General features: G+C 49.8%; 2 protein-coding genes across 3 annotated transcripts in view; one reads left to right on the forward strand and one right to left on the reverse strand.

Moving 5' to 3' along the window:
• Positions 1–13,424, forward strand: part of MYO1H (myosin IH) — a 104,336-nt gene extending 90,912 nt beyond the window's left edge. The window contains exons 21-33 of the mRNA XM_047697180.1: positions 1,030–1,143; positions 3,672–3,748; positions 4,705–4,773; positions 6,461–6,545; positions 6,981–7,140; positions 8,391–8,474; positions 9,265–9,358; positions 9,552–9,607; positions 10,397–10,532; positions 10,975–11,045; positions 11,183–11,280; positions 12,060–12,159; positions 13,215–13,424. Coding sequence (XP_047553136.1) covers positions 1,030–1,143; positions 3,672–3,748; positions 4,705–4,773; positions 6,461–6,545; positions 6,981–7,140; positions 8,391–8,474; positions 9,265–9,358; positions 9,552–9,607; positions 10,397–10,532; positions 10,975–11,045; positions 11,183–11,280; positions 12,060–12,159; positions 13,215–13,241 — 1,171 coding nt within the window. The 3' untranslated portion in view covers positions 13,242–13,424. The remainder of the gene's footprint in view (positions 1–1,029; positions 1,144–3,671; positions 3,749–4,704; positions 4,774–6,460; positions 6,546–6,980; positions 7,141–8,390; positions 8,475–9,264; positions 9,359–9,551; positions 9,608–10,396; positions 10,533–10,974; positions 11,046–11,182; positions 11,281–12,059; positions 12,160–13,214) is intronic.
• Positions 13,425–13,967: 543 nt separating this feature from the next.
• Positions 13,968–25,032, reverse strand: part of KCTD10 (potassium channel tetramerization domain containing 10) — a 28,129-nt gene continuing 17,064 nt past the window's right edge. Inside the window, exons 4-7 of one of the 2 annotated variants that reach the window (XM_047697178.1) lie at positions 23,140–23,226; positions 22,772–22,824; positions 21,554–21,749; positions 13,968–16,807 (exon numbers count right to left, since the gene is read on the reverse strand). In XM_047697178.1, the coding sequence (XP_047553134.1) occupies positions 16,583–16,807; positions 21,554–21,749; positions 22,772–22,824; positions 23,140–23,226 (561 nt within the window). In that variant the 3' untranslated portion in view covers positions 13,968–16,582. Of the gene's footprint in view, positions 16,808–21,553; positions 21,750–22,771; positions 22,825–23,139; positions 23,230–25,032 lie in introns of both variants that reach the window. The other variant, XM_047697177.1, reaches the window with a different exon arrangement.

A 25,032-nucleotide genomic window follows, 5' to 3' on the forward strand; every position in this document is an offset into this window, starting at 1 on the left:
ACATGTTTCTAGCAGTTTAAAATGTGATTTTCATGGGGCTCAGTTGGTTAAGCGACTGCTTTCAGCTCAGATCATGGTCCCAGAGTCCCGGGATCAAGTTCCGCGTCAGGTTCCCGGCTCCATGGGGAGTCTGCTTCTCCCTCTGACCTTCTCCACTCTCATGTTCTCTCTCTCTCTCTCTCTCAAATAAATAAAGTCTTTTAAAAAAAGTGATTTTAAAATAAAACAAACCATGTCACAATATTAAGGGTAAGAAGCACAGCAGGAACAGTGTAGCTAACATTTTTTGAGGTCTTAGACTGAGCCCAGTCCTCTCCACGGGTTATCTCACGTCGACCTCATGACGGGCCCACGAGGAAGGTCGTGTCCCTTGTTCCCGTTGCAGAGGTGAGGAGACAGAGTGACTTGCCCAGCTCCTGAGCTCTACTTGAACCCAGTTCCTATAGCTGCAAGTCTACAGGCACGTGGATTTCTGCATTCTCTTATTTCATGATGTTGCAGACCTCATGGTTCTTTTTATAGGGAGCACATCCTCGCAATGTATGCTGAAATTGGGATCTGAAGTCCTCCCTGGGCCCACGTCCCTCATTATTTACCAGGCGTGGGCCCTTTTCTTCGTGTGCTGACCCATGTTTATTTTGTCCCTTCGTTCATCAGCAGACGGACATTTGGGTTGTCTCTGATGAATAATGTCACGGTGACGCTGTGTACGTTCTTGTGTAAGCTCATGTGTGGGCACAGGATTTCATGTCCCTGCGTAGAGTCTGTGGAGTGGAATGGGGTTTCTCGGGCCAAGTGTCCGATGATGTCAGGTTCTATGAAGACAGGCCAGACCTACTGAAATAGTTTCTCCCTTTTATCTTTCTTGCCAAGTGTCTATTGCTGAATTCAAGGAAGTTGGTGTGATGGGTCTGCTAGATTGTGCTGAGTGACTGGCATGCCACAGCTGAGCCAAGTGGGCCCCTGGCAGGGGGTGGGAGGCAAGTGTCCGGTCCAAGGGCTTTCTGGAAGGGCCTCTCCTCTCCCCAGGTACAAGTCCCTGTGCCCAGACACCTGGCCACACTGGCATGGGCCTCCAGCAGAGGGTGTGGAACGGCTGATCCAGTACATGGGCTACACACCAGAGGAGTACAAGTTAGGGAGGTAAGTGGCTAGGAAATCCCCGTTAAAAGGTTCTGTGCAGGGGCGCCTGGGTGGCTCAGTGGGTTAAGCCGCTGCCTTCGGCTCAGGTCATGATCTCAGGGTCCTGGGATCGAGTCCCGCATCGGGCTCTCTGCTCAGCAGGGAGCCTGCTTCCCTCTCTCTCTCTCTCTGCCTGCCTCTCCGTCTACTTGTGATCTCTCTCTGTCAAATAAATAAATAAAAATCTTAAAAAAAAAAAAAAAAAAAGGTTCTGTGCATTCTTCCATATGCATTGAGAGCCTGGAGACGAATTTTTAAAGGAGTCCATGTAGATTTACAAGCAGATCCTCCCATCCACTTGATTTAAATGCAGCTCCATAAAGAAGGAAAAAACCTCCTGCTCTCAGTACTTTGCTCACCCCGAGTACATTCCATAATACCTCTGAGAATGGCAGGGTATCCTGCACTCAACTCAGTTCTGACACTGTCTACCCCAGGTAGTGTTAGATGCCCAAGATAAGGACTCAGTCCCACAAGACTGTCTGTCCCCCCACTTCAGATGCCAGTTCTAAGTCTGCATTGTCACCTGTGCATCTGACGACCAACTGGACATCTATTAGAGTTCCCGGGACCCTCTCTTTGGGTTCAAGTGATTTGCTAGAGGGGCTCACAGAACTCAGAGTGACTGAATTCCCGGCTTATTACACAAGGATAGAACTCAGGAATAGCCAGATGGTTGAGATGCATAGAGTAGGGTATAGGGGAAAAGCATAGAGCTTCCATGCCCTCTCCCAGCACACCCAGATCATCAAACCACATCCTTTTTGGAGTCTTATGGAAGCTTCTTTACATAGGCATGATTGATAAAACCACTGGCCGTTGGTCATCATCCCTTCAACCCCTGGCCCTTCTCCCCAGGTGGGAGGTGGGGCTGAAAGTTCTGAGCTTCTCATCTCAAGAATGGTTCCCCTGGCAACCAGCCACCATCCTTAGGTTATCCAGGGACTTGGCGAACATCACCTCCTTAGCATAAACTCAGGTGTGGTGTGGCCGGAGGGATCTGCCTTAGATAGCAAGACATCCACTTCACTGTTTTCACTTTGAAACTATCTCAGGAACAAAGTCCAAATATTATAACCAAAGATGCCCCTACTGCCCTAATTATAAGGGTTTGGGGAGCTAGCTATGGCACTAGATGGGACCAAGACCAAATACATATTTCTTATTACAAATCACAGTATCACAAGCTCCAGGTGGTTGGAAGGGTGTTGGAGAAGATGAAGCTAGAAGGGAGACCTATTCTAAACCTGACCCAGGGCTGGGCTGCACCTCTTTGCCTGCAAAATGAGTTTGCCTGGTCTTTTTTATTGTTCAGATGCACGCAGGACCTCTCAGGGGGTCTATTAGGACTTACGTGAAGTGAAAGATCCCGTGGCATCCCAGAAGGTGTTCTAGAACTCTGAGCACATTGCTGTAGTGGTTGTCGTCCAGGAGCAGGAGACCTTTCATACACAATGATAGCATTGAGGCAGACTCTGTGGGGGTGAACTGGGAAGGTTTTAGTCTATCCTATTAATCATTTTGGTCAGGGTTGATGTGGTGGTAAAGACCAGTGCCTAAGGATGTAGACAGGCATTCCCAGGCTACAGAAAATTTCTGCCGTGGAATGCATCAATGGATTTGGCCCTCCCACTCCTAACTCCCACCTGGTTATAGCCCTCTGTGGCCACCCTGGTCCCTCTCCAGCCTTATGCTTCTGTCTTGGGTCCTGCTTCAAGAATTAATTACAGTTCCAAGCCAGATCCCTGAGAATGGGGTTAGCGCATCCTGAGGGAGGCAGACTGTGGAGGTAGGTCATAGGTGGTCTCTCTCCCTCTTCCGTAATCTGGGCTGGGGACGTGGGATCACGTGGACTGAGGCACTGCTGCCCGCTTGTGGCTGCTCTGGGAAGTTTCCCTCACAGGGTGGGTAGGGCATGCGGGAAGTGATGGACATTAATCATTGATCTTTGCTGGTTGATGGGATCTTTTATACTTAGACTCCTATTCCTTGTCATCAGTTTTCAAAATCCAGGGAGGTGACGTCAGGGTAAATAGTTTCCTGAGGCTGGATGACAAAGGCCTGTAGACTGGCTGGCTTAAAATAACAGGAAAAGTACACTTTCATGGTTAGTTCTCAAGGTTCCAAGTCCAACATCAAGGTGTGGGTGGGCTCTGCGGGAGGCTCCTTCCTCGACTCTTCCAGCTTCTGCTGGCTCCTGACATTCTGTGGCTTGTGGTCCCGTCCCTCCAGCCTCTGCCTGTCTTCACATAAACTGCCCTCTGTGTGTGTGTCCTTTTCTGTCTCTTACAGGCACACACACATTGGATTTAGGTCACACCTAATTCCATACACTCTCCTCTCAGTCCCTACCTTGATGACATCTGCAAAGACCCTACTTACCGATAAGATCACATCATGAGGCTCTAGGGGAGGGGACACTGTGGAAGCCAGGGCAGCTGGTAACTGACCAAATTAATCATCTCAACAATCTCTCTTTTCACTTCTAGAACCAAAATCTTCATTCGTTTCCCCAGAACTCTGTTTGCTACCGAAGATGCCTTTGAATTCAGTAAACATCAATTAGGTACGATTTTCTCTGTCCTGACTGCAGCAGAATGTGAAATGAACCAGCTTAGCGTGGGAGGGGCCTTACACAGGGTTTTTGGAAGAGTGTCAGAAATGTTGGCTTTGGGAACCCAGAACAAGATACGAGGCTATATGATAAGATACATGTGGATGTATGCCGTAATCTGTGTTTGGAGGGTAGTCACGGGTGAACACGGACACTTAAACCCTGGATTGCTGTCCCAGTTCTTGATAGGCCCCAACTCTTGCGCCACAGCAGGGCCTAAGCCTCCAGTGAAGTGTTGAAAACTTCATTCATGCCAGTATCTGATGTCGGAAGATGTTGCTTCCAAGCCTGCAGCCAGGGCAGGGTGTGTGAACCAGGAGAGAGAAAAGTTACTGGGTGGGGGCGGGGGAGGGCAAAATTTTTCTGAAACTACTGGAGTGGGGTGGGGCATCTCCCTTGAAATCTCGAGTGGTCTGTTGAGTCATCTGAGTGCTTGCTGCATATTAATTCCCTGGCACTTGGGACCTCGGTGTGTTCTTAGAACAAACCTATGTGGCCATATTATCTCCACTTCATTCCGGGAAACTGAGGTCCAAGATGTCATTAACTTGCTGAAGGCTGCATGACTCATAAGCAGCAGAGCTGGGGTTTGAACATGGGTCTCTCTAACTTCGGGATCTGGGCTTGTCACCACTGTGCTTGCTGATCTCATTTTTATTTCTATTTACTTATTTATTGGATCCTCACGGCAGCATGCCCTGATCCTGGGACCTGGGATGGGGCTGGTGCTGGCTGCAGGTGGGGCAGAGGGGCCTCCGTCAGTTTCTAACCAGCCTCTGGGGGGACAGGATGCCGCTGGTCTGCAGGGGTGGGGCGTGGTATTGAGGCTGCCTCTGACCTCCCCTCTGAAGAGCACAACTACACAGTCACACAGCTGAAAGCTGTTTCACCGACCCTTTTATTTCCAGTTGCGAGGATCCAAGCCACCTACAAAGCCTGCCTAGAAAGGAGAGTGTATGTGAAAAAAAGACAGGCAGGTAAGAATGAAACAGAAGTTTGCCCGTTCACAATGAGCCAGAGCTCTGCTCCGTCTCTCTGACCTGGGCGGCACCTGGAGGCAAGAGGCTCTGTTGGGGCTTTGCTCCCCCTGCCCGTCCCTCCTTGAAATCTGGGTGTGGCTTGTTTTTATTCTACGAACGGCCTTTCTAACATAGTGACCCATTGGGGTCCCACAGATGTGGCTTATTTGATCCCCAGCACGTGCACTTTTAAAAAATAATTTTATTTTTTAAGATTTTATTTATTCATTCGATAGCACAAGCAGGAGGAGTGGCAGGCAGAGGGAGAGGGAGAAGCAGGCTCCCTGCTGAGCAGAGAGCCTGATGGTGGGGCTCAATCCCAGGATCCCAGGATCATGACCTGAGTCGAAGGAAGACGATTAATCGACTGAGCCACCCAGGTGCCCAAAGAATAATTTTTTTAAAAGGATACTCACCCTGGGAGTATCCAGGAACTTGTCCCCTGTGGCTCTCCCATCCCTTCTCAACCCCGTACCTGCATCCCTCTCCTAAATTTTGCCTTTATCCTTCCTTTGCTTTTCTGGATAGCTTGACCATCCTCATTCAGTGATGGATGCATCACTAAATGATATAGTTAGTGGCTGGCATGTTTTGAAGTTCATAAAATTATACCATTTGTATTTTTAGGGACATTTTTGTTCCTGAAATTCAACCAGCCAGCGTTATATAGATTTGGTCATTTATTTTCACAGCTGCATAAGATGGCATGAGATCAGATGTTGGCAAACTTTTTCTTCAAGTCCTTTAGACTTGTGGGTCATCTGGTCCCGGTCACGGCTACTCAGTTCTGATGTTGCAGCAGGAAGGTATTTTGGCAATACATAAATAAATGAGCATAGCCCTGTGGCAATAAAGCTTTATTTACAAAAGCAGATGTCCAGCCAGAGGGCTGTAGTTTGCAGACCCCTGTGCTGTACAAGTATACCACAGTCCAGCTGTTCTGTTGATAGTCCTTTGTTTTTGGAACAGAAACAGTGCTGCTATGAGGAATAAAAGCATTTTTTAAAAAAGCTTTATTCATGCATTTATTTGAGACAGGGAGAATCTCAAGCAGACTCTGTGCTGAGCGCAGAGCCTGACTCAGGGCTCAGTCCCACGACCCATGAGATCATGGCCTGAGCTGAAACCAAGAGTCAGACACTTAATCAACTGGGCCATCCAGGCGCCCCAGAAAACATTTTTTTTAAATCAGAATACCGAACAAAATATGAAAACCATTTAAAAATTTGGAAACAAGCCAGAAATCTCTGTGTCCCAATTGATGTATCTCAATTTTTAAGCGTGGATAACTAAAGCACACACTACATGAGACCAGCCAAACACAGCCCCACGACTGATGTGCACCCCTCAAGACCTGGGGAAACTGACCCCCTCAGTGCAATTTCGGGGTTCTCCTTGAAGCCTCCCACACGGCCGGAGTTGCTCGGTCGTCCTAGTTCAGTGGCCTGAGCACCCTCAGATAGAAACTGGCGACACTCCACAACTTTCCATCTTGGGGGCGGTGGGGGGGGGAACTGGCCCAGGGCGGAGGTGGGCATCCAGATGTTTGGGGGAAGGGGTGAGCGGTTCTGAGAGAAAAAAAAAAAGCCTTTTGTATTTAAATGTGATTGTGCTCGCCTTCTAATGCCCCAGTGAACTCTTTCAGCCATCAGACTGGAGGCGCACTGGCGTGGGGCCCTGGCTCGGAAGGCGGCCAGTAGGAGAAGGTGGGCTGTGCGGACTGTGAGGAAGTGAGTTCTCTCCAGAAGGTGACCGTGGGTCTTGGTTGAGTTCTTGGGCTTTGTGCAGAAAGCTGAGCTTCCCCCCAGAATGCCAGGCCTTAGGGATTCAGCTCCACTTCTGTCCTCCGAGCTCCCAATCTGACGGTGATCACAATTCACTATGCTTGTGAGTTTCTCTCAGTTCAAAAGCCACGAGCGTCAGCTGCCTTCTGGTGTCAGTTGATGTCCACAACTAATTCAAACTGCTCAGGACAAAACCAAAAATGGTGTGGGTGAAACAGAATGTGTCTCTGGGGCTGACCTGACCTGTGGGCTATGTGACCGTCACCTTCCTTGGTGACCAAAGCAATCTCTGCCATTTTGGCCTCCTTTGAAGTCAAACAGGTGGAGAAAGTCTCAGCGCAGAAATCGGCCAGAAAGCTAACGAAACACTTGCCTCTTTAGGTTCATAAAGGGATTCATCAACCGAAACAAAGCCCTCTGCCCGGACAACGAGGAGTTTATCGTGTTCGTGAGGAAGAATTACATCTTGAAACTTCGGTATCATGTCCCAAAGAATATCTTGGACAAGAGCTGGCTGAGGCCTCCTGGCATCTTGGAAAATGTGAGGACCGAATGGGGACTCCTGTTGCAAGTGACTCAGGCACTGATGGGCTAAGCTTTTGTTGTGTTCGTGCACCCTTCTTGCCTGGAAGGGTCGCCTTAGCAAAGCACTTCTTTTTGCAAGGCTGTTACACAAGAAATGTGAGTCCTCCAAATGCATACTCTAAAGCCAACAGGGGTCTGTCTGCACAGAGCTCTTGTGGATAGTTCCTGTCCTGTTGTAGCCTTCCCAATAACTTCTAATAACTGTCACGGGGGAAAGTATTTCTCAAAAGTGGGTTCTGAGAACCCTCTGTCTAGAGCACAATGGGGGACACTGTAAGATCCTGGGTCCCAGCCTGGGTCTACTGAGCATCTCTGAGGGTCCTTTTCTCTTCTGCCAGGTCCTCAGATGACTCAAGCACATTCAAATTTAAGAACCAGTAGTTTAGGGCGCCTGGGTGGCTCAGCCATTAAGCATCTGCCTTCGGCTCAGGTCATAATCCCAGGGTCCTGGGATGGAGCCCCACATCGGGCTTCCTGCTCAGCGGAGAGCCTGCTTCCCTCTCCCACTCCTCCAGCTTGTATTCCCTCCCTCACTGTCTCTGTCAAATAAATAAATAAAATCTTCAAAGGAAAAAAAAAAACAGTAGCTTAGCAAGAGTGAGAAAGTAGTGCAAGACTGGCAAATTAACTGCTTTCTTGGAGTTTAAAATACTAATGCTGTACTTATTTTTATTTTTTTTTTTTATTTTTTTTTTTTTTTTTTTTTTTTAAAGATTTTATTTATTTATTTGACAGAGAGAGATCACAAGTAGACGGAGAGGCAGGCAGAGAGAGAGAGGGAAGCAGGCTTCTTGCTGAGCAGAGAGCCCGATGTGGGACTCGATCCCAGGACCCTGAGATCATGACCTGAGCCGAAGGCAGCGGCTTAACCCACTGAGCCACCCAGGCGCCCTGTACTTATTTTTAATAAAGATTTTTATTTATTTGACAGAGAGCACAAGCATGGGGAGTGGCAGGCAGAGGGAGAGGGAGAAGCAGGCTTTCCACCGTGGGGAACCTGACACGGGGCTCAATCCCAGGACCCTGGGATCAGGACCTGAGCCAAAGGCAGCCACCACTCAACCGACTGAGCCAGCCGCCTCCCTACTGCTGTACTTTACATGAGGCTGGATTCAACTGTGCTTTCAAAGCATCTGTCTTGGTGGCCACAGCCCAAGAACAGGGTGTGAGCGGGGCGGGTGGGACAGACATGTGTTCTCCGCACAGGCGTCCGACCTGCTCAGGAAAATGTGCACAAGGAACCTGGTCCGGAAGTACTGTTGCGGGATCACAGCGGAGAGGAAAGCACTGGTAGGGGCTGGGGGGTGGGTGGGGTGGGGGCATGGGCAGGTGACAGGGTCGGGGAGGGGCTAGGGCTGGCGCCTGCCCGCCATCTGATCTGGGTGCCAAGGGGTGCACTGGGCCCGTGCCTCATATGTGTGTTGAGGATTAAACACACCTAGACCACTTAACGCAGAGCCCTGGTTCAAGGGCAGCTGTTATGAGTAATGTGGCTCCTGGTGTTGCCATGGGAACCTGACCCAGATACTCCCCTAAGCTGCCCAGAATGCAGGACCGCTTCTCTGCTGCAAAGAAGTTCATGCTTACCCACAGGTCAGCGGACTTTTTCTGTAAAGTCCTAGAGGGTAACATCTTGGAGTCTGCGGGACCCATGAGTGCTGTTCCAATCAGTCCACTCTGCCGGCACAGCATGAAAGGATGGCAGAGCCATGCTGCTAACACACACAAACCCCCCCACCCGTGAAAAGTTAAAAAATTGGGCAGCAGGCTGGGTTTGGCCCTTGGGTTGTAGTTTGCAGATCTCAGACCTAGGTGGAAGGACCGGCTCTCTGAAATTCTGAAAATCCCACTTCTAGGGAGAAAGTGCAAGAGACTGGCCTTAGGTGGCCACTCCGGTCTCTGCAGTATAATTTTTAGGGCATCTTGGCCAAAGCCTGGAATGTGTTGTGATTTCTGTGCCAAAGGAGGCTGAGGCTCCTACAGCTTATCAAGGAAAGTAAGCCGTCCCATGGATCTAAGGAGCCTCTGTCCCAAGGATCCTCGCAGCTACTACTTTGTCCTTCCAATTCTGTATCACCAGATGCAGCAAAAGGTGGTTATGAGTGAACTCTTCAGGGGAAAGAAAGAAGGTTACGCAGAAGTCCTAAGCCAGCCCTTTGCCGACAGCCGGATCGGTAAGTATGTTTTTCCATCTGTGCACTCGCTTCTCCTATTTTAAGGCTTGAAAGAAGATGCCTGACTCTGTAGCATGTCCTGACCACAGCTGAGGTCCTGGTCACAGAGGGGCATAAACCCAGCGGATGCCAGTGGCTTTGGTACGAAGATGGTATTTGGTGATGATTCGCTGTGTTCTGGTTCCCTCCCCAGATGAAGGAGACATTAATCCCAAAGTGCTTCAACTCATTAGCAATGAGAAAATCCAGGTATGGAAACATGGGTCCCTGGGTCTGGCAGGATTCCCTTAACGGGGTCTGTTTTCTGTATGAAGAGCGTATGGAAAAACTGTTGAAATGCAGGGGTGCGTGTGGGTGGGCTGGGCTCTCCACCGTAATGCTCTGGGCATTAATTAAATTGTGGGGCCCATGTGACCTCTAGGTATCTGGTCCTTATGTCATCCTAGAAACTGGGTTTGGTTTTCTTTCCTTTTAAGAAGATTTTGAGAGAACATGAGCACGAGCAGCAGGTAGTGGGAGAGGGAGAAGCAGACTCCCTGCCCAACAGGGAGCCCAGTGTGGGACTCGATCCCAGGACCCTAGGATCATGACCTGAGCCAAAGGCAGACACTCAACTGGTTAAGTCACCCAGGCGCCCCTTTGGGTTTGGTTTCTGTGAAACTGAGTGCAGTGCAGCCATGAACTTCATCACTGAACGTCTCCTATTAGAAGCAATATGGCAGGGTGTCAGCATGGGCATCGTAACTTAGCTGTGTGCCATCCGGGCAGGTTCCTGAAGCTCTTGCCGTCTCTGTCCTTCTGTGAGTGGGGATGGCGGGGATAGTGAGAGGCCGAAGGAGTCAATGGTGGGAAACGCTGTGTGGTAATACCAGGCTACGTAAGCCTCTCTTTGTCTCTCTCTCTCTGTGGTAATACCAGTCTGTGTGAGCCTCTCTCTCTCCGAGTGCTTCAAGTAACTGGTCTTAGCAGAGTCTGGAGGAACAAGGAACTCTGTCCTCTGCCCTGTCCCCCTACGGAGTCACCTTGCCTTCCTTGCAGTATGGTATCCCGGTCATCAAATATGACAGGAAAGGCTTCAAGGCCCGGCTGCGCCAACTCCTCCTGACTCAGAAGGTAGCTTATGTGGTGGAGCTTGCCAAAATCAAGCAGAAAATAGAATACTCAGCCCTCAGAGGTAAGAAGCCAGCTGTCTTCAGACCGTTCCCTGGATTGACTTAGCTCCCCGGGCAGAGGGGAATGGGACGGGGACATACCAGTAAGGAAGACACCCTCTACTGGAAGACAGAAGTGTAGGGTGCCCAGAAAGCTTGAGGCTGGCTGCCCGGGCCTGGCCTGTTTTTTCCTGGTAAGTCAGGAAATGTCAGCGGCCGCCCCTTCCCCCAAGTATCCACGTTGGACGACAGTCACCTTCCCCGAGGACCTGTGTTGTAGCCCGAGCACAGCCCTTCACAGCCTCCTAGCAATGCTGACTGCTGGGGTGTGCCCTTTACCCTCTGGGGCCCAGCAAGGAGGGACAGAGGGTGGGGTGGGGGTGCCCCTAGGTACACCGCTTCTTTTTTCTGCGTGAATGTCAGGTTGTCCAGTTCCAGGTCCCTAACTCAGGAGTCTGTCCTCAGGTGTCTCTACTAGTAGCCTCAGTGATGGCATCTTGGTCATTCACGTCTCACCAGAGGACCACAAGCAAAAGGTAAGCAACGGCCACTGGTGTCTGCCAGGGGAGAGAGACCCTGCCACGCTGAGCTGCCCACCGGGAAGCCTCCGTAGGGAAGCATATTTTTCTTTGAAGCCATTGCTTCTGAAACCACCATGTCCTCTCTGCCTCAGGGCGATGCCGTCTTACAGTGTGAGCACGTTTTTGAAGCGGTCACCAAGCTTGTCATGCTGGCAAAGAGGGGGAACATTGTGAATGTCGTTCAGGGAAGGTAGGTGTTTCTTCAGCCATCCCTTGTTCTCCAAGGCGACCTAGGGGCTGATGGCCCAGTTCTCCAAGGAGGGCCTTCCGTCCCTGGGGGAAGCCATCAGCCAATGAAAGGTAGACCTCTGGGCCAGGACAGGTGACAGCTACACCTTCCCCTGGTTGAGGACTGTTGTCTGAGCACCATGGGCCACAGCCTGGCAGGCTGCTTACCATGGATGAGTGGCCAGGGAGAACATTTCTTTAGGGCATAGAGGAAAAATACTTGGCCCAGAGGGTGCTCTTACCGGAGTCTTTCTCAAGTCTGAAGCCACCGCCATGTTTTCTGTTACACGGGCACAAGGTGGTTGAGCAGCAGGCCCATGTCAGCTGGCTGGTCAGGGACAGTGTGGGGGTCCCTGAGGCTGAATCCCGGAGACTCCCAGATCTCCTACAGGCAGCCTGCACCCCTCTGCCCCCCAATGCTGCTGCTCTTAGTGGGTCTCAAGCCCCGGTAAACTGATGGGCAAATTCCTCTGTGCAAGAGGGAGAGAGAGTGGGGAGCACTTCCCCCACGGGAGCCCTGGCCATCCTGTGATGGGCCCCCTGAAGAACTAAACATGCTAAGTTGATCTGGAAATAGTCACAGAAAAAAGGGGTAGGTTTCCTGGTTGTGGCAATGGTTGTCTTTTGAGGACTCAAATATGCAGTAAAACTCTGTAATAATACAAACGGGAATTTGATCTCGAAGCCCCCCGTAAGTGAATTTCCTGAATGTCAGTGACTGATTACTTGGTGTGTTTTCAGTTTACAGTTTTATATCAGCCCTGGAAAAAAAGGCACGATCGTTTTTGATACAGGGCCGGAAGAACAAATCTATAAAGATAAAAATGGCCAGTTAACCGTGGTGAGTGGCTGTGGCGGGAGGTGAATTTTACCTGAAAATGTGGCCATTTTCAGCCCTCCTCTTTACTTTTCATGTCTCCCTCTATTTCCGATTCTACATCAAAACAACTGATGCCTGAGGCACACATTCACATAGGGAACGAAAGGGTTTGAAGAAAGCAAGCTTACCTCCCATTTCTAGTTGTTAGTGAACAGGATGGTGATGTTAAGTGGTTCTCAGTTTTAAACGTCCAAGGCAACTTTTCACTGGAGGGCGAAGGCTGAGGCTTTGTGGTGTCTCCCGCCTTGGACTCTCCTGGCCAGCTTCTAGAAACACCCATGCCAGAGTCTCGGCCCTGGACGCTGTGATGGGACTGGTGTGGGCTGTGGCCTGCTCTTTGCCATGGGAGCCATGTTGGGTCTGAAAAGCAGAGCTGACTGCTGTCTGGTGAAGTCCAGGCTGGGTGCTCAGTGCTTAGTCTTCCCCATCAGTCTCAGGGTGTGCTAAGCTGGGCATCCCCATAGCCTTCACTGGCAAGTAGTACACAGGGCTTAGTGTGATATCATCTTGCTAGGAAATGACCGATTAAAACCTGAAGGGGCTGAATCTTTGAGAGGTATTTTGTAGGTGCACGCTGTATTCTCATCTGATACAAATGTATGAGCCAAAAGTCTGTCAATATCTGGGGTGTCTCGTACATACTTATATTTGCATCCCCGCAACTTTGAAACTGTCTTTGTGGGGGTAAGTAGTACCCAAAAGGCTTTCCTAAAATAACTGCCCCTGAACTCCTTCAGGGAGAAGTTAAAATCTTTGAAGTATCATTTCAGCCTTTTCAGCTCACATGCCATCTTAGGGGTGTGACCTTTAAGGATTTGGCCTTGGGCAACACCCAGCTCAGCGCCTGACTTGCTGGGGCTGAAACTGCTAAGCAGCCTCAGTGAGTCCTTTTCTAAATGCTGTCTCAGCGGTAGATGGGGCCGGCTTCTCGAAGCTCGTCCGCACCGCCGCTGCCCGCCGCTGCCCACCGCTGGGGCGTGAAGGTTCTCTAACCTAACTGTGGGTGCTCTCCCGAGGTGTCGGTCCACGCCAAGTCCTCCTGACCGCTCCCGGGACCATCTCTGCTCCGGCTGAGGAAAGCACCCAGGAAGCAGGAGGCTGTCCAGGGAGCTACACCTTCAAGGAAACAGGGCCCCAAGGTTCCAGGCGGAGGAGCAGCTCTGAAGGAACTGAGTGGCATCCATCCATCTCCCAATTCTCAGCAGCCCTGGGGCACTAAAGGGAAAGGTGCTCCTCAGTGGCCCAATCTCAGGTCACCTGCAGGGATGGGTTGCTGTGTCCCTACCAGGTCCTTCCCTCGATGGGCACTTGAAAGTGTCATTATAGGGTGCAGCAGATCCTCTACCTTTGTCAAGCTGCCCCTGAGGGACCATGGAGAAGTATATATACACACATGGTCTGAGAGGGAGTCCTTGTAATTTGATAAAGCTGCGTGTTTTGAATTTTGCTTTAACTAAATGGAACTTAGGTGCTTTGGGTTCCAGATGGGGAGCCGTAGCAGAAATGTCACGGCTTTAAGTGTGTTTCTGTCTCCCCTGTCCCGCCTCCCTCGTGTTAACGCGGCAGCAACCCCAGCAGACTGACTCTGCTTTCCACCTAAGACTTCCAGCAGGGTCTCAGGAACAGAACAATGACCCCCGCTGGGCTCTCCCTGGCGACTTCAGGCAATAAAGCAGAATGAATGGAGGACAGAGGCCTTGCCCTCTTTGCTGTGAACCCCACCACACTGCCGGATTGTGCTGGGTGTTTCTGAAAAGACCCAGAAAACATTTAAACAGAAGCATTATGTAACTTTTATTTTACATGTCCACAAATGCTTGTACAACATACAGTGACTACTTCTAACATTTATAGCATTTTTTTATAGCACAAAAAGGAAAGTCAGTGACACAGAGGTGTGCTACCGTCACGCTGGGAGGAGCCCAGCTGCCGAGGAGAGCTGAGCTGCTGCCACGTGGGTCCCGAGCAGCTGCTGGAGGTGAGGGGGCAGGGGAGCCCACCTACCCAGAGTGTGGGGTCCCTGCATCTCGGCCAGTCTGCTCATCTGCTACCTACTGTGGGGGTTCAGCGTTGGGGGCAACAGAAGAGGCTACTCCAGGATTGTCTTGGGCACAGCCCCCCAGTCACCATAAACAAGGCCGCCTTTGAAAAAGCTATTCAACTGTATATAAACTCTTACAGTGTAATAAAACTTAACTCTCTTTACCAAATCTCACGTCAGTGTTTTACTTAGATGGTTTTTAAGTATAAATATGGGCCTTTGTTTGCCCCACATGCTAGCATAAAAATCAGTTCCTCATGGAATCCATTTGCTAACAGAGCTTGGACCAGCCAACACTCGCTGTCAGCTCCTGGCTATGCAAGCTAAGGGTGTTCTCATACACCGCGGAATGTTTCAGGAACCTGTTCCGATCCCAGGAAAGCAAAGACTCAAAATTACAAGTACAAAGTTAAGGACAAGTGTAAAGACTGCCAGAAACATTAGCTCATATGGTGTAGAAGCCCAAACACATCCGATTGTTCCACAAACTTACTCCTCACAGAAAGAGTTAAAAAAATTCATATGATGGCTTTTCCATTCCTACAGAAAACATCACAACTGACATTCACTTCAACTTTCTAAAAAAGTTCAACCCAAACGTCAGGGTTGGTGTTTAAAACTCAAACAGTATATAAAATATTTACGAAACAGTATTTAAGCCCCACCCCCCGGCACTTAATAAAACCCTAATGGCCTAATAGAAAGTTCCCCACACAACAGTTTAAAAGGCCTCGACCCCCATACATGATTTTTTAGGTTCAGTCAAGATTGTTTTAAAGTTTTATTGGAGACTCTGTTGCTCGATACAAAATAAAGGCATACCACTGTCCCAAGAAGGGCAGTATGTACAAAGCCTAAGCTGTAAAAACCATTTCAAAATAGAAACTTGTTTTTTGGAATACACTGTGTCGAAGGCTGCCCATGTTAATACCTTTGGTATAAAACAGTAACATTTCCCTTGAAGAGCAGACAAATACCATCCATCACCTAACACACGTTCACATCTCCTTGCAACTAGTCTACCTAGTCTAGTCGTGACCAGCCATATCAGTCACCACTCGCTTCTGTCCCTTCACAGGCGCGGAGGCTGGGAGGTAGGTAACCGAGAACATCCGTCCTCCATAAGCACCATGCAGACAGCCGGGCTCCAGCGCGGGCCCCCTGCACTCCACACAAACACATTCCCATCTACAGTCGCACACGTCCCTTAAACACGAACATAAACACTTAACTGGACCCCAAAGAAGCTGCACATCCTCCAACTCTCTCGCTGTGGCCACTCCACACCATGTAAAACTCAGAGGCAAAGACACAGAGGGGATCTCCGGGGGAGGGCTATGTACAGCAGGCGAGCTGCCCCGAGACTGCTGGTGTGAACGGGCTCCCTGCCTGGATGCCAGGCTGGGGGATAGAGGCCTGGCCATGTCCCCTTTCTAAGCAAAGGGCAGGACTTCTACTTGAGACAGGAAGCCCAGCTTAACAGGGAAGAAGGCCGATGAGCCCAGGATGTATGTGAGCTCCGTCCACAACCAGGCCATGTGGCCCTCAAGGACGGAGTTGGGTCAACAAGGGGGACAAGTGGAAGGGGCAGGAGGTGGGAAAGGAGCCAGGAACAGAGCTGTGCACTTCCTGCTGGGGCCAGCTCTGCCCTTAGCCAGGTGTGTGGGGTCCTGACAGGCCTGCCCCTCCAACAGGGCTGGGAACTGAGAGCTACACTCGAACAGTCAGAGGCACGAAGCCCATCGGTCCTATCTTTGCCACAAACTGCCATCATCTGCCGGTACCACAAGGGCGAAACCCAGGGGCAGAATGGACTTCTAGCAGAGACCCGGAGACAGCCCGGTCTAACGCAGGGGAATGCAGCCAGCACACCAGCCCAGAGGATTCTGAAACAGGGAGCTCAGGGAAACCTGTGGTGGCCACCAACTGCAGGGTCCCTCTCAGAGCAGCCAGACTGAGCCCCGATAGAATGCCACCCCAAAGCCCAAACAGGGAATCAGCACCCACCAAAATAAATACTGCAAACAAATTGCTCATGTCCACTTCATACCCATTCATACTTTTCTCCGAGAACTGAGAGAGCCTGGCTCCAAGGATTCTCAGATCCCCATGAAAGGGGGAGACCTTGGACACAGCTTGCTCGAGAACAGGGGTGCATTCACCTGGGGAAAGACAGTCACCCGGTTGAGAAGTATCAAAATAATCATCTGGCTTGTTACAGAAATGGATCTCCGGACTGCAGGGGACCTGGACGGTGCCCAAGAGTCCGCAGGAATCGGAGTGAAGAGCGGAAGAGAGGGAGGAGGAGGAGGGAGGAGGCGGGGACGGCCAAGGTCGGCCGGCTCACTGGTGCAGGTGGGCCCGGTCGTCTGGGCGCTTGATGTGGATCCGCCGCACACGCTCGATCCGCTCCCGCTCCCGCTCTTCGTCCTCATCCAGGTGATGCGAGCGGCCCGCTGCCCCGCCGGTGGCCTCCAGGAGCGCATTGTCAGGTCCTCGGCCATCCTGGGCCTCGTACAACAGAATATTGAGGGTCTCCTCATAAATCCGGGCCTCTGGGAACTCCACCTGCATTCCCACAACACGCAAGTCAGGGTCGTTAGCATCACACACTCCCCACCGCCTCCGCTGCCACCTGCTACTTCCGGCAGAGCCGCCAGCTCAGGCCCCTGGGATTCCTTCTGAGACCACTATTACTAGTTTTACGGTAGCTTTTATTTTCAATAGACAGTCCTTACGCATGGTGCTTACACAGGTAACAAAAAGGATACAGTGCATGTAAATATAGGATCATACACCTCTATATTCCCACGCTTTTTTTTAAGATTTTATTTATTGGGGTGCCTGGGTGGCTCAGTGGGTTAAGCGTCTGCCTTCAGCTCAGGTCATGATCTCAGGGTCCTGGAATCAAGCCCCGCATCGGGCTCTCTGCTCAGCGGGGAACCTGCTTCCCCCATCTCTCTCTCTCTGTCTCTGCCTACTTGTGATCTCTCTCGCTCTGTCAAATAAATAAAATCTTTTAAAAAATATTTGACAGAGCGAGAGAGATCACAAGTAGGCAGAGAGGCAGGTGGGGAGAGGGGGAAGCAGGCTCCCTGCTGAGCAGAGAGCCCAATGCGGGGCTCGATCCCAGGACCCTGACATCATGACCTGAGCAGAAGGCAGACGCTTAACCCACTGAGCCACCCAGGCGCCCCATATTCCCACACTTTAAAATGCACAAAAGGTGGCCCATCACACACTCCTCTCATCTTTTGCTTTCCCCTAACTTGGTCTTCCCTTCTATGGAAGGCTTTCCCCAACAACGTAACAATGCAATTAACCAATTAGGTCATTTCCAACAGGTTTCTAATAACATAGATCTGCACCCTTGGAGCTGCTCCACACCCATTTTTTTGAACAGGGACCAGCTGAAAAGAACATGACCCATCCTTCTTGGTAAAGCTCTGTGTCTGCTGCCTGCCCTTTGGGGTCAAGGCACTGGGAACCGGAGGAAGGCTGCCCAAGTAGGCCCTGGGCACCTGACTCACAGAGTAGAGACTTTGCTTTCAAGGGCAGGATTCTGAGGTTCCCAGAGAAACGGAGGCAGCACGCTCTCCTCTGTCCTTCGCACTGAGGCCACAAAACCAGGGCAGCAAGTGTGCAGCGGCTAAGGACTAAGAGTCATAAATCGTGGTAGATGGGATGGGGGAAAGACCAGGGTTTGGAATAACACCGACCCAGCAAGGAGTTTACTGCCCAGAGGGAGGTCAGTGCAGCCTGCAACCCCAGAATAAGCATCAGCACAGAGAGCTCCAGGGGGGCACTGGAGTCTCCAAACACCTAGAGAGTGTTCCCGGGTTTCCTCTTTCTTTTCTCTATTCTCTTGCACACCCGCTACCCCAAAATCTTGTGGCAGCAATGGCCAGAGCCCGGTGGAGTCAAAATTCTGAAGGGGAACGTTCCTTTCTGATGAGGACAGCTGTGGTCTCATCAGGGTGGAGCGGATCCCTTATGTTTTTGTCTCCCTTCTTCATGCCGCTGGGCTCAGGCACAGGTCAAGCCACAGGTAGTGCGTGGCAGATCGGGGACCTAAGCCCGCTTTCTGGCCAGATAACCGAAAAGGGGAGTCCCAGGGAAGCAGGAAGCACCAAAAGACGGCGAAGGACGGGTGCTTTGGAACAGCAGCTTCTTGTGGTTGAACGTGAACTCCTGGCCTTGAGTTCAGCTGCCAACCTGTCCCTCAACAACCCACGCAGAACTGAGCCATGAGAGAGAGTGCTGCCCCGGACACAGACCCGTCCTCAGTGCGGCCCCGATGTCAAGGCTTTGAAACCTGGGCTGTCACTGGCATGGTCACTGGCACTGTGACCCATGGCTGGTTGGAACTTGTGGCCTGAACCCAGCTAGGTCAGCTGCATGCTACAACAAAACAAAACAAAAAAAACAACGTCCTCGTTAGGATTTAAACAGGACCTAGAGCCCTGTTACATTCGGAATATCCAGGATAGAATTCCAAAGTTCCTGGCATAATCAAAAACCAGAAAAATCTCAACTCCTGAGGGAAAACATAATCAGCAGATACTGATGCCAAGTTCAAAATGATACGAGATGTTGGAATCATCAAACAGAGACTTGAAAGCAGCTATTAAAAAAAAAAAAAGTCATGATAAGGAAGGGCCAACTTTTTTAAAGCAAATGCAAACACAGGAAGTCTCAGCAAGGAGACATAACATTGAAGAAAGAAATGAAAACTGTCCAGCTGAAAACCAGTAACCAAGAGCAACAACAAAACAAAAAACCCCAATTCACTGGCAGGGTTCAACAGCACCGTGGAGAGGACAGGCGAGTCCGGGGACCTGAAGAAGTGTTACAATCCGAAGAGAAACAGAAAAACAGACCAGTAAAGGCCGTGGTTCTGTGCTCTATAATCACTGAGTCCCTGGTGAGTCAGAATCAAGGACCAAATAGACAACACGTGTATTACGTATCTACTTAAGCCTTAGTTTCGGCAAGCCATAACCTGTCCAGCTTAACTGACAGAAGACAGTTAAATGATTAAAAGAATTAGCAGAGCACCTGGAATGCTGTAGCAAGAAAGCGATACAAAAAAACCCCAACAGGAACATCTGCCCAGTTACCTGAAACAACAGAACACAGGTGTTGGCTCCTGTGAGCCAGAAGAAGCCACCTGCTCCAGTGAGGGCAGCCATCCCCTGACAGGCACCCCCTTGGAAAGCCAGTCACATGCTTCCCCCAGAGCAAGAAGAAGCCCAGAGCAAAGGGAGCCGTGGCTAGTGGCCCTGGCCTGACACCCTAGGCCCTGCCTCTCACCAGTTTCAAAAACACAAGCACAGGCTTGCTCTGGAACCTGCGGGGCTCATCTACAAATGGTTGGGATCAGACTTTGTGGTCTCTGAATCCTTTGCTCCCAGTTAAACTTGAAAATGTAAAGCCAGTATTTTAAAGTTTAATCATTTAGACGATTATCCTGTTAATATCCAAGGACAAAGGCAACCCATGTATATAAAACCAAACTGACAAGATGGGGAAGCTAGTTACAGGTGGAATTTGCAGCCCCCCAAAAGTTCACAGAACAGAGATGTGCATCTTGCTAATGTGGTAAAGGGAAGCAAGCGATTCTGGTCTCTCCGTGATCTTTGAAAGAAACCTTACGGTTTTTCCCTTCTTGGCTCTCTTAAAACAATATATATCTTTTGGAATATATTCTAAATACCAATGATAAAATGTTTTAAAAGTCTTCTTAAAAAAATGCTCAGGACTCTGGTTTCTACTTTGTGGTCTCATTTTTGCTCATTTGCCTTTTCTCCTGAGGCTAGTTCTAGAATCCCAGACAACTGTGTGCTCCTGGAGCCACAGTAATGATGGAAGGCTGTCCGGTGGTCTACAGATCTGTGCGTGAAAACCCACCCAGCAGACCCTCCACGTGTCCCAGGTCATCAGAGTTCCCTCGGTAGGTTCAGAGGAAGTGACAGTATATCATAGGATTTTTTCTAAGAAAAGGAAGAAAACCCAGTTACATGGCCTAAGAGGGTCAAGCCAGCAGAAGACCTGAAGGGAGTGAAGTTCAATTAAGAGCGGATCAGATCTCCAACAGCACCTTGGGGTATGATCTAGCTTCGCAGAATGGCACAGTGACAGAGGTCAAGCCTGTTGGTTTGAAGAAGATGATACAGAAGTACATCCAGAGTCCAGATCTGTCAAGAAGTCGTATGCTCAGAAGGAAGTCAACAAGCCTGTGAGCTAAGGAATGCCCAGCAGGCCCTTGAGGGTGGAGGACCACTCTAGGTCAGTGGGTCAGAGGAGGGCAGAGAGATGACAGTTAAGCTATAGGTCATGACTAGAAAGCCAAGGTCAAGCTCTTAAAGGCAGCATGATTCCTCTGATGACTGAAATGGGATGGCACCATCCTGGTGGGAAATGGTGATATGTGGAGGGTGAGGAACAGCACAGGCTGTGTCCCATCACTGACAGGAGATAATGCTGGTGGTATGAAGATACATCTGAATCCACATTTTTTTTTTTAATTTTACTTATTTATTTGACAGAGACACAGCAAGAGAGGGAACAGAAGGAGGGGGAGTGGGAGAGGGAGAAGCAGGCTTCTCACAGAGCAGGGAGCCCGAAGCAGGGCTCAATCCCAGGACCCTGGGATCACGACCTAAGCCAAAGGCAGACGCTTAACAACTGAGCCACCCAGGCGCCCCGATTATTTTCCTTTAAGGTTTTATTTTTAAGTTACCTCTACACCCACCATGGGACTAGAACTCGCAACCCAGAGGTCAGGAGTTGCACACTCCACTGACAGAGCCAGCCAGGCACTGCTCTGAATCAGCATTTATGGCAAAGACAGTGAGGTGCATGCAGTATGACTATCCCTGTTTGGTAACAGTCAAAAAGGAAAATGCCATTTTGTTTCTCCAAGACCTACACGTGACTGTCTCCAGGGTCCCGAAGATGATGAGTATTTTCACAGTGAGCAATCACGTGTCAAGGAAAGCATTTTTTTTTTTTTTTAAAGATTTTATTTATTTGACAGAGATCACAAGGAGGCAGAGCGCAGGCAGAGAGAGGGGCGGGGAGCAGGCTCCCTGCTGAGCAGAGAGCCCGATGCGGGGCTCGATCCCAGGACACTGGGATCATGACCTGAACTGAAGGAAGAGGCTTTAACCCACTGAGCCACCCAGGTGCCCCTAAGGAAAGCATTTTTAAAGCCTGTCCGTCTTTTCGTTTGTTTTGCTCCAGGGAAAAGGGGAACAGTTCCAGTACGCACTGCAGACTAGCCACCCAGAGCCGTGCCCTCAGAGCTCTTACCTTGGTCTGCTTCTTCTCAGTGGCGTAGACGATGGAGGTGCAGCAGACCTCAGCAATCTTGCGGCCCTGCCCGTAAAAGGACCAGCAGCAGATTTCGTCCCCAATGACATCCTTTATGAACAGGACCCTTCCATTAAAGCGCAGAGAGAGCTTATCAAAGAGCTCAATGTTTTTCAACATATTGTCGTCAGAATTGCTGTAAAAGAGCATTTGAGAAGGTGAGCGCCGGCTGGTCCTGACTGCGGGTGTCTCCACACCCCAGGCTGGGACGGCCACCGTGCTGTGGCCAGGGAATAACTGGGAGCGACTCGGGGCCTGTGGGCACAGGCACCAAGTGAGAGCATGGAGGGAGCCCTGCGAGCCCCAGGACTAAGAGAATGCAAATGCCCAAGGAAGACTTTTCATCTTGGGTCATTCTTGGGTCTTGAGGAACCTCATTAAACCCCCTACAGCTGAAACCACATGGTCCTGAGAGCCAGAAAACATTCTAGAAACCTGTATATATTGCTGGTGGGAATGTAAAATGGTGCAGCTGCTTTGGGCAAACAGCTGGGCAGGTCTAATGACTAAAACTAGAGTTACCAATGCACCCAGCAATTCCACTCCTAGGTACCCCCAAGAGAAATAAAAACCTTCATTTTTACATTTTTTACATTTCATTTTTTACATTTTTACATTTATTTAATAAATGTGCATACGGATGTTCATAGCAGTATCCGCAATGGCCCTGAGGTGGAAACCCTGACTGTGCCTCCACTGACAAACGGATCAACAAATGCAGAGAAGAGCCACACGCTGGAGTCTGACTCAGCCCTAAAAGGGGACGAAGTATTAACACACACGCCCCAACGAGGATGAACCCTGACAACATGATGCTAAGTGAAGGAAGCCAGTCGGGGGCAAGGGGGCAAGCGCTGGAGGGGAACGAAGAGTGACTGCTGATGGGTTTCTTTGGAGGGGATGAAAATGCTCACCAAGCAGGCACATGGTAACGGCTAAACAACTCTGTAAATACACTAAAACCCACTGAATTGTATACTTTAAAAGGGCACCCTTCGTGGTAGTGTGAATTCAATCTCATATCTATCACCTGTGTCTCTGGGCATCCTTGAGCAGGGGAGGGCCGTCCTCCCTGCAGAAGAACAGGGGGGCCAGGCCTGGCCCGTGTGAGCAAGGCTCTCCTAGCAAATGCGGTGGCCCGTCCCGCTGCCACCTTACCTGGTGTACGAGTATTTGTTGTTACTTCGGTTGTAGAGCAGCTTCACGGCTGGCTGAGCATGGTTATGAAAAAGAAAGGGAAGAGTCACTTGGGGTGGAGGTGCTGTGGGCTTCCACGGGGCTTGGCCCTCCCACCACGTCAAGGGGGCGGCCAGGCATAGCTGGCAGACTGTGGGAGGGGGCGGGCGGGGGTGCAGAGGGAGACTGCGGGACCTGCGGCAGGGGGAGGGAGGTCAACACAAGATGAACTGCGGTTCCATTCTGATAAAGGCTCAGGCCTTGCTCAGGCACTTCGACAGGTTTCTATTTCAAACCTTATTCATCATCTGGGTAGTGAAAGAAAGGCCACAGGGGTGCCTCCAACATACCTTATTTGAAGTCGCTATAAGTTTCTGCTCTTCCTTGGATGAGGTGATGACAGGAACTTTGCAGAAAGGCTCGTAAGTATCTTTGTTCTGCTGGAACAAAATATGCTTTCAGCCGAGGAGGCCTGCCCAGCATCGGGTTATTTAAGCTGGCCTGCCAGGCAAAGACAGAGTTCTGGCGAGGGAAGATGGGGCCACCAGCACTGGGAAGAGAGGAGGACTCTTACCACCAGTGATTTCGGGGAAGGGAGGGCCAAGAGTCAGGTTCTTTGGCCGGGGCGATCAGTAAACCCTAACAACGATGACATACTTCCCCAGCCGAGGGAGTCACTTACAAATAAACTCTAAACATGGCAGATGAAATATGATTGAAGCTCCCCACTGTAACAACTATAGAAGAATTTAAAAAGTCTGGGCCTTAAGGAGAAAAAAAAATGGGAGAAATGAGGTCTACAGACAAAGATGTCAAAAATCTCAGACTGGGAAGATGACGGATAACTGAGGGGAAAGAGAATGCTGCAACTTAAGTCCAAAGATGGGAAAGAATCCTGGAGGTTTTCAAAGAACAGTTCTGAAGGCTGGTTGGCAGAGGGCAAGGGCAGAGGATTGCTAGCCAGTCGGCAGAAACACCACTGAGAGCTGACCCTCCCACGTGGATCCCCTTCCCCTGGCAGAAGAAAGTCTGCTTTCCTAGAGTGGTTTGTACAGATGACGACAGGGCTGAGCCGCTCTTCTGAAAAGAGGGGGTTTCGGAGAATGGTCCACACACTATAAATGAGGGGTGGGGGGGGATGGGTCCAGCAACCCCCCTTCTCCTATTCAGATCCCAAAAGGCAGTCAGTCAGGCTTATCCCTACCAGGCAAGAGAGTAGAGGATTCCTCCACAGGAATCTGATCTGTCCAAGGAAAAAGCTTACAGATTCTGACACTGGGGGTTCCCACTGACGTATCATCTACCACTAAAGCCCAATGGACAACAAGCCTCACCCACACACATATAGCTTTTCAGAACCTTAGTCTTAAATTTTAAAAGACCAAAGATTATCAGATTATATGTGGAAAGCCTTTCAACATGAGACTGAAACCAAAATAAAGAGGAAAGTGGAATGAGTCATGACAAGGGCAGCAGAAAGAAAACTTCAAGACAGAGGAGAGCAGATACTGAATCCTATGAAACAAGAGCAGTGTTCTATATAAAAAAGAACACTCAGAGAACATGAAAAGGCTCTTGGAAATTAGAAATATGATAGCAGAAATGAAAAGTTCAAAAGAAGGGTTGAAAAGATAAAACTAAAGAAAACCTCTGAGAAAGTAGAACAGGAAGATAAAAGCAAGAGAAGCTGAGAGGAGGTCAGTCCTGGACGTTCGATCTTAAACTAACAAACTACAGAATGGGAACCCGAGAGAGCTTGTTTCTAATACAAAGAAGAAACAAAGATTCACTGGTGTGTCTGAACACGCCAGGAAGATTGCCCTTTCTGACCACTTAGGGATAAATTCGGGCTATGCACTTAGAAAACCAAGCATACAAAACAATGAGGCGATCACTAACTCTAGCAAACTGAAAAGCTGCACAATGAAGAAAATTTTCACTGTATACTTCGTGACTCAACTGCTAACAATATGAAGACATCACGATGTCAACTCTGAATACTGACTTAACCAAAGCTGTGGTAAACACTATATTGGGAAAAGAAGAGAAAGAACATGTGTACACGTTTGGTAGTGGTTGGGGCAGGTGGTAGTGCATGAGCTAAATTTTTATTTTCTATACACCAGAGCATAATGTTGAAAACTGAAATGTCAACAAACAGGAGTATAGAAATATGAAAGTAAACAACTGTTGAAAGAATTGACAGAGGAGGGACGGCTGGATGGCTTAGTCGGATAAGTGTC

This window comes from Lutra lutra, chromosome 12, assembly GCF_902655055.1.
Source record: "Lutra lutra chromosome 12, mLutLut1.2, whole genome shotgun sequence".
Classification (NCBI taxonomy): Eukaryota; Metazoa; Chordata; class Mammalia; order Carnivora; family Mustelidae; genus Lutra; species Lutra lutra.